At 39.2% G+C, this 8,414-nt stretch overlaps 1 protein-coding gene across 1 annotated transcript; it reads left to right on the plus strand.

Moving 5' to 3' along the window:
- The first annotated feature begins 3,867 nt into the window (after window positions 1-3,867).
- Window positions 3,868-6,240, plus strand: LOC102796427 (single-strand DNA endonuclease ASTE1-like). Its single transcript, XM_087837282.1, has 4 exons — window positions 3,868-5,130; window positions 5,195-5,403; window positions 5,709-5,871; window positions 5,952-6,240. The coding sequence occupies exons 1-4, from the start codon at window positions 3,923-3,925 to the stop codon at window positions 6,238-6,240; spliced, it is 1,869 nt and encodes a 622-aa protein (XP_087693408.1). The 5' UTR covers window positions 3,868-3,922.
- Window positions 6,241-8,414: the final 2,174 nt, after the last annotated feature.

Genomic DNA, 8,414 nt, shown 5'->3' on the forward strand with positions numbered 1-8,414 from the left:
TCTTTACTTTTAGTTAGCACCTTAAACACTTAAAGCTGTAAGCTAATGATAGTTATATAAGAGCAGATGCATGCTGGTGCAATAAGCTGTACGCTGTACATCCAATGGATGCATGATCTGATTAGTCGACTAATTGCAAAAATAATCGGTGACTAGTCGACTATCAAAATAATTGTTTGTGGCAGCCCTAGTTGAAAACGTGTTTTCCGACGATGTTTGCTCTGTAGTAAAATTAGCGATATTTGACTGCCCTGTTGATCTCATTGAAATGTATACAGCCTATTTAAAATCTAAAACTTAACATTGTCCGTAGCCTGCTGTTGTTACCACTGTCCTGTTTGAAATGTAATGAGAGAAACTGGTTATTTTGCCATATGTGCCAATATTGAACCCAAGGTACTAACTAGCTAACTGACTGGATGCCCATTAACCTTATAACTCCTGTTGCTTGTGTGTGTGTGTGTGTGTGTGTGTGTGTGTGTGTGTGTGTGTGTGTGTGTGTGTGTGTGTACAGATTGTCAGTCCAAAGAGGGAGAGAGGAAAGAGGGGAACATGAGGACAAAGTACAAGATCAGGAAGTACCAGGTAAGAAAACAGACAGGGAGTACTAACAGGCAAAACAGTAACTGTTTAACTGGCAAAGAAAAAGAAAGACAAACAACTCATACAATCTGGAAGTTGTGTTCTCCCTATATTAAAGCTGCTATACAGAATCTGCAAAACAAACTGGGTTGTCAGCCCTGGCACTGCATTACCATATTGAGCTTCAGTCAGAGGAAGTCACGGTTGCCAAAGACTTTATAAAGCTCAAGAGTGAGGCTGGTGCCATCCCAGATATGTTAACATTGTACAATCTTCTGGATAATCAGATCGTCCCCAAACTGAAAACTGTTATTCAGGTTGCCCTAACAAACCCAGTTAGCAGCTGTAGCTGTGAGAGGTCTTTTAGTGTCTTGAGTCAGCTCCATACCTGGCTGAGAAGGACCATGGGTCAAAGCAGACTCCAGCACCTGGCTGTGATGTCAGTTGAGAAAGAGATGCGTGAGAGACTTGACCACCAAAATGTGATAGACAGATTTACCAACCTCAAGGTGAGGCGACATAGGTTAAAAGAGAAGAAAAAATCTGCAGAGCCATAGTAGTATCTGCAGTAAAGATCTTTTCATACATTGTATACATTGTACCAAAGGCCAAGTGTCTCCATTTTCTAATAATATTTTGTATATTTCAAGGACTCTTCTATTTTTGGAGTGTATTTTTATGTATCTGTATTGTATTATACATACACTTTAGAAGTGAATCTCTGTCCAAAAAATGCACACAGTTTACTTTTTACTCACTATGAGCATCATTTATCATTTTTCCCCAGTAATTAAGGTTAGGATATGTATTTTTTTTAAATTCCAATCCATTCTTCTTTGGCAGCATTTAAATAACCTTGATCAGATTTGATGGTTTTGTTACAGACTTTTCAAAAAAGTGTTTTGCTATTCTTTGAAAAATGTGGGATTAAATTGTGTTAAAATGTACAAAACAGTGATGTCATGTTCTGTGACGAGGACCCAGGCACAGAGAGACTTGATGAATTTAAGAAACTTATTATTTAATAAAGAAATTTGCAGACTTGCACAGAGATGGTAAAATTATGATGACTGATAACGGAGACGAAGACAACAGACGATGAGGACAGGGAGGAACAGGGGTTTAAATGCACCAAGGAGGCAGTCAGAGAGAACTCGGGACAACTGGAGACATTTAGGGATGCAGGGACTGACAGAGACGGGGAAGACGTCTCATTGTGATGAGTAAAGTTTACCTTGCCTGGATGGGCAGCTCTCTGGGTGCTCAGCACCCCCAAAGCTCTGATCCTAGAATCGCCCCTGCTGAGTCACAAACCAACTCAACATACCAGTAAAAAACAAGAAAACAAAACCAAAAGAAAGATGTAGGTATGGTAGGATATATAGGTGTGGCAGGTTGTGTTATTGTGTCAGTATGTGTAAAGATTACCACAGATAGCAGACACGCCAATGCAAAATATGGCAACAATGAAGCAGGAATTTTAGTAATCATGATCATCTTCAGAGATACAAAAATGAACCAAGTTTCACATGTATAGATTTATACATTACCAGCTGTTCTTGTTGTTCTGGAGCCAAAACAGCATCTGTCCCTGCTGGCCTGAAGCACTGCCTAACCTAATATTATCATATGTAGTTGTGATGGAGGTGGTAAGGATGGTAATTAAGTAGTACAATGGTTTGATTCTTTTTTAAATTATTTTCCTTTTTTTTTTGTGGTAAGATACTGTGGGACAGCTAGGTACAAAGGTGTGCCAAGGTGTGGCCGATTAATTAATTATTCTCAAAGTTTCCAGACTTTTAGGATCATGAATCATCCTGTTCTAAATAAAATGTTTTGCGTTTGTTCATCAGACAGAGAAACATCTTATGTTGGATGCTCTTGCTATGTGAGGAAATGTGCAGCATGTATCAGTAACTGAACAACACAATGTGACAGATGATTGTGCAGGTGTCTGCTGTGAAAATTGTTTTTTTCATTTCTGTCAGAGATGTGCTGTAAAAGAAACCAGAAGAAAAACACAGGAAATAAACACAAGACTATTATACTTCGTTTATTCGTGACTATTGAAAATAATATTGAAGGAAAATAACTTTTTCTTTTTAAAATACAAGCTGACAAAGGACATATTTAGTTGTTTCACATTATCACATTTGCTCTCTATTATGCATTTCAGAGTCACTGGGGGCTGTCACTGGGTGAGAGGTGAGGTTGGGACAGGTCACTGGTCTCTCACTGATTAAAATACTTCTTTGTTCTCATAGTTATCACTGGGGTTTTGAAAAAAAGAGATTAAAACAAAAAATGTTTAGGGCAAGGGTAATTCACAAATTAACACTTAAATATCAGAGAGCATTAACTTCTTAAAAAAAATATTTGTTATCATTTATTGCTTTTACTTTGGTTGTAATATCTGAATATAAAATGTTTCCAACACTTATTCAGAGCAAAACTCAAGTCAGAAAAAAAATCTAAATCTTCAGAAAAAGTAAAAAAACAAACAAACAAACAAAACTTGTGATGGTTACTGGGTAGTGTTGTGTGAAATGGAAAATAGACTGATTCTTATATGGTGAATCTCTACTTTACCATTGGCTTACATCACTTCCTTGTTTCTTGCTTCGAGCTAACCATAGCACAGTGTTACAAGTAAAAGCAGCTCCTGTAAGAGTTGTACACTCTCCTCTATTACTGATAAATGCTGTTACCAGCTGAAGAGCAAGTGCATTTACATCAGGCTGTATGCTTATTTGCATTATGGGTTAATATCTAATGAGATTTATTTTTTGGTGTAATTGTTTGTTTGTTCTTTGTGCTGCTCCAAAAAAAGTTTAATGTGTGTTTGTTTTGTCCTGTTGAAACAGCCAGCTGTGTCATCTGCCCATTTAACCTTTCTCCAAAAGACATTTCGCTCGTCCATAACGAGGAGCTGCGACAGTCGAGCTTCAAGATGTTTTGGAGCCGTTGCTTCTTTCTTAGTTGGCATGCTCACAGTCCATGGTCATATAACACTGGCTTCACTGTGGACGGTGACGCTCGTGTTGCAGCAGTTTTTAGTTCATGGCAGGGTTGAGCTTTGTGATGGACACAAAGTACCTTTGCTTTATTAACAACTGGAAAGTTAATGAAACACGTTTGATTTTGCTCCACAGGGTGAAATGAAACAGAAACCACAACATGAAGATTAAAGAAATGAAACCAAAAGAGTAAGATAGGAATGTTAGATAGGTGTGACTGGTTCTGTCGGTGTGGGTGTGCACTCTAGTAGTATAAATATCTGCAGACACAGAGGCATTAGCACAATAACCACCGCTCATCTTCATCCACACTTTAAGGAATCATGAAGGTTTCAGCGTTAAAGAAAATGATAGATGATTTGAGTCTCTGTGAAGACGTTATGGTAGAAAACACAGATCTCATCATTGATGGTAATGCTCTTTACTATTTTTTGTATTATACATCTGATCCAAAGCTGGACCAGCGATGTGGAGGGGATTATCCTGGATTCAAACATGAGGTCTGTAAGTTCTTTAAGACTCTGCAGGACTGTAAAGTCAATCCGTACGTCATCCTGGATGGAGGCTCAGGGCCCGAGAAGCATAAAAGAAATGTGTCTCATCTAAAAGATAAACTGAAAAAAGCAAAGACAATAGCAGAAACTGAGCCTTATGACACTTTACCAGAAGGATATAATGTGTTACCACCTCTGGTCAAAGATGTCTTCATAGAAATCTTAAAGGAAGAAAAAATAGAGTTTGAAGTGTGTTTAGGAGAGGCAGACCCTGAGGTTGCTTCTAAGGCAAATCAGGAAAAATGTGCTGTGCTGTCCATTGACAAGGATTTTTACATCTTTGATGTGCGCAAAGGTTTCCTTAATCTCCACAACTTTGAGTGGAAAAAAGAAGAGGATGGAAAAATTCCTGCTAAGCTCTACACACATTCAAAGTTTTGTGAGCATTTTAAATTGGACCCTGCTCTCATGCCAGTCTTTGCTTCAATAGCAGGAAATGATTATTCAAACTTAGAAGACAATGACATTTTTGCAAATAGATCATCTTCACCTGGTGAGCCCAGCATTAAAAGACTGGATGGTATGCTCCGCTTTTTAAGTGACGTGAACCTGGATGGCTTGAATGATTCACAGAAGAGAGAACGTGCTCTGAGTGAAGCTTTAAATCATGTTGGTAAAAAAGAGAAGCAAAAATTCAAATTCGCCATTGAAAGATATGTTGAACCAGAAAAAAACAAAAAACAACCAAGTTCTAAGTTACCAGCATGGGTGTGTGAAAAAGTTAAGCACGGAAAACTCACCAGTTTCGCCACAAGTGTTTTGGATCAGAAGATAGTGATGCTGACCCCACTTGTGGAGGACTTTTCACAGCACAGTAGTTATCAAGCTGCTTACCGCATCAGACAGTACTTCTATGGACTGTTAACGGGAGATAAGATTACTGAATATGGCAGGGATGGAGAAAATATCAAATACTACCGTGTCCAACCAATACCACAGATACAACTGAAACAACAGAATCTGCGTAAGGTACTGAGGTTAATCATTAAATATGTGTTTAATTACTCTGACAGGTAGACATGTTTCTGTGGTACATGTAAGCATATTGTCTGTGTGGTACATCTCCGTGCAGGTTGAGGGTTGCAGGGTGTTTGAAGAAGCTCTGGAGGTTCAGACTTCAGTCTTAGAAAACATCCCCGACCAGCTGAAGCTGCCAGTCTATGTGACTGTTTTCTGGTTCAAGAGTCTACAACAGCACCACTGCCTCCACGCCCTCCTGCTGTGGTTTGTGTGTGAGCCCGATGGTCCAGGTTAGTCTGGTTAGTTAGGTAACATGATGAATATTAACAATGAAATGAATAGCCACAGGTCACTTTATATATTCCGTATATTCTACTCGGATGAAACTTCTACAGTTTCAGCTCCATAAATGTGATTATTCTGTTTATTATTTACAGTCACCTGTCAGCAGGTTAGTCTCTCTGAAAGCAGTCAGCAGATGGAGTTTGTGTGACAGTAGCAGCACTGATGCTTCCACATGAGCCTGAACAAGAAGACAAACTGCTGCTGGTCTCTGGTTCTGTGTCACTGAAACTTTGTCCTTTTTTGTCTGTAGAGGACGAGTTTGAGAGGAAGATGAAAGTTTTAAACGATGAAGGTGTGAGTAACTGGAAGTCATGTGTGGCTCATGCTTTCAGCCAATGGCAGTGCTGCATGAGGCAGAGCCTCCACCTGAACCAGCTGCTGTGTTCCCCTCTACCAGAACCTCAGTTTGCCCGGTAAACACCAGACCAATGATTTGCTCCACAGATGGTTAACACACTTCATCAACTTTAACTGAGATTTTCTGCTTTGTCAGGCTTTACTGTGGACCTCTCCTTCATCGGCTGGCAGATGGAGACACGATTGAAGAAGTACAGAAAACACTGAGAGGAGAAAAGAAGAAATTATATGACAGACTGAAGACTGTTTGTAATCCTTCTTCTGGAGAGGGATCCTCTGTCCTGAGAGTTGAGGTTCCCTCTACTGGGGAGCGTTCCTCTGGTATGAGTTCCCCCAGTGAGGAGGGATGGGAGCAAGTTGCAAACAACAAAAACCGAAAAAATGGAAAAAAGAAGAGAGCTACCAGAGAAAAAGCTGATAAATGAGACTCTGAGTGATCAGCTGATCAGAGAAGGACTTTCTGATCCCGAAGCTCTGTTCTGTTTCTTCTCTTCAAATGTACTCTAACACAACTGTTGCTACTAGCATTTGTTTGATTTTGAACGCTGTTTACCAAGGAGTTTTCAAAACTTTTAATCAAGGTACTATTATCTCTATGTGCCACTATCTTCATATATGGAATTAGCATTAATTTGATATTAGAATTTCTGGTGTAGGGGCATTTAGTGATTCCGGTTAGTATGATAATTTACATTGGGAAACCTATCTATCTATCTATCTATCTACCTACCTATCTATCTATCTATCTATCTATCTATCTATCTATCTATCTACCTACCTATCTATCTATCTATCTATCTATCTATCTATCTATCTACCTACCTACCTACCTACCTACCTACCTACCTACCTACCTACCTACCTACCTACCTACCTACCTACCTACCTACCTACCTATCTATCTATCTATCTATCTATCTACCTACCTACCTACCTACCTACCTACCTACCTACCTACCTACCTACCTACCTACCTACCTACCTACCTACCTATCTATCTATCTATCTATCTATCTATCTATCTATCTACCTACCTACCTACCTACCTACCTACCTACCTACCTACCTACCTACCTACCTATCTATCTATCTATCTATCTATCTGGAACTGCATTCCTTGTCTTCAGCCAGGAGTGAGAGCTCGCTTGTGAGGTTTAGGGACACATGGTGCTGTAAACAATTCAACCAGAAACTTGGCCTGAACGTTTCCAGTGATGTTAACCTATAACTTTCTTCCGACTGCTGCATGTGGAAAACTGATCCAGGTCTGCTTTGCACCTAAAAATAACAAAACTGAGACATTTTCATTATTATCAACACACGTCTCTCTCTCCGGCCAGAAACACCAATTTATGTCATGTATTCACATTCATGAATGTAAGCATGTCTTCATTGCGTCTATGTATTTGTATTCATATTAATCTTGAGTGTAAGCTGATCTTCATTGCCTCGATGTGTTTTTGATTCAAACTGTCTCACTTCTGATTCTCTCCAAAAATAATTTCACATGTAACAATTTGTGTATGTGTGTTTTCTATTCATTCATGTAATTATTATCTCTCTCTCTGTTTTTTTTTTTTTTAATTTACCTTTCTGTTATGATGCTCTGGACATTTCTAAACCTCCACAAGTTCAGCCTCCATTTTCAATCCAGTTTGGCCTTCAAATCTCCAGCAAACACAGGCCCAACTCAGCTGTTTCTTCTTCTCTGTTTCTTCTCTCTTGATCTTTTCAGTCTTTTCCTTTAGGTTAACTCCCAGCATGGCAAATATCCCATCCAGTGCCTTCAAACAGTCGTGTCACTGGTTAAGTTCCCAGCTTATAATTCAAAGCTCATGTTCCATTAGTGGTATTCATACATGCTGCTGCTTGACCCTTCAGTGTTTTAGGTCAGTTGCACTGTCTTTTGGCCTGCTGTTAACTCTTCAAGTCCACGATGTTCTGTCTGTCTTCATCAGGAGATCGACTGTCCTTTAAGCTTCTTCTCAGGCTAAGGACATAATGAGAGGTCAAGCTGTCAAATTTTAAGCCAAAGGCTGGCCTGTTTGTCGTCCCAATTCTGTTAATCTATCATTTTGCCGCTGTACTCATGTTTTGAGGTTGAGTAAGTCCATGGGCACCTGTATTACAGTTTTTCTCAGTTGTTTTGGTGCATTTCTCACAACAGAATTAAACTTTGCACAATAGTTAGTTCAACCTCCACAACATGTAGTCGTTTTGGCACAACCTTGTGGCGGTTTCATGTTCATTTCGTCCAATGGCAAATGCCTTTGGACATGAAGCAGTTGAGTAAGTACAAATATCTAAAGAATGGTCACTTTTGACTTGCTATTCATCACTATCTCCTTGCTTTTATCATGAATGTCACAATTATTTATACTTGTACCGGCTGAATAGTCATTGTCCTTGCAACTAATAGTCTTCATTTCATTGCTTGTGTCAGTGCACTCAAAATTGTTGAACATCTTGTCAAACAATTTGTACACCCATTTTGAAAACCCTATTTTTAAGGAGTTTCCATGAAAATCTCCATAAATCACTTTTCTCAGGTGAACCTTGGTGAACCAATCGGACAATGTATGTAGTGGTTTGGGATAAT

The sequence above is a fragment of the Neolamprologus brichardi genome, unplaced genomic scaffold (assembly GCF_056152115.1).
Source record: "Neolamprologus brichardi isolate AB-2024 unplaced genomic scaffold, ASM5615211v1 NODE_ptg000031l+_length_7269946_cov_1, whole genome shotgun sequence".
Taxonomy (NCBI): Eukaryota; Metazoa; Chordata; class Actinopteri; order Cichliformes; family Cichlidae; genus Neolamprologus; species Neolamprologus brichardi.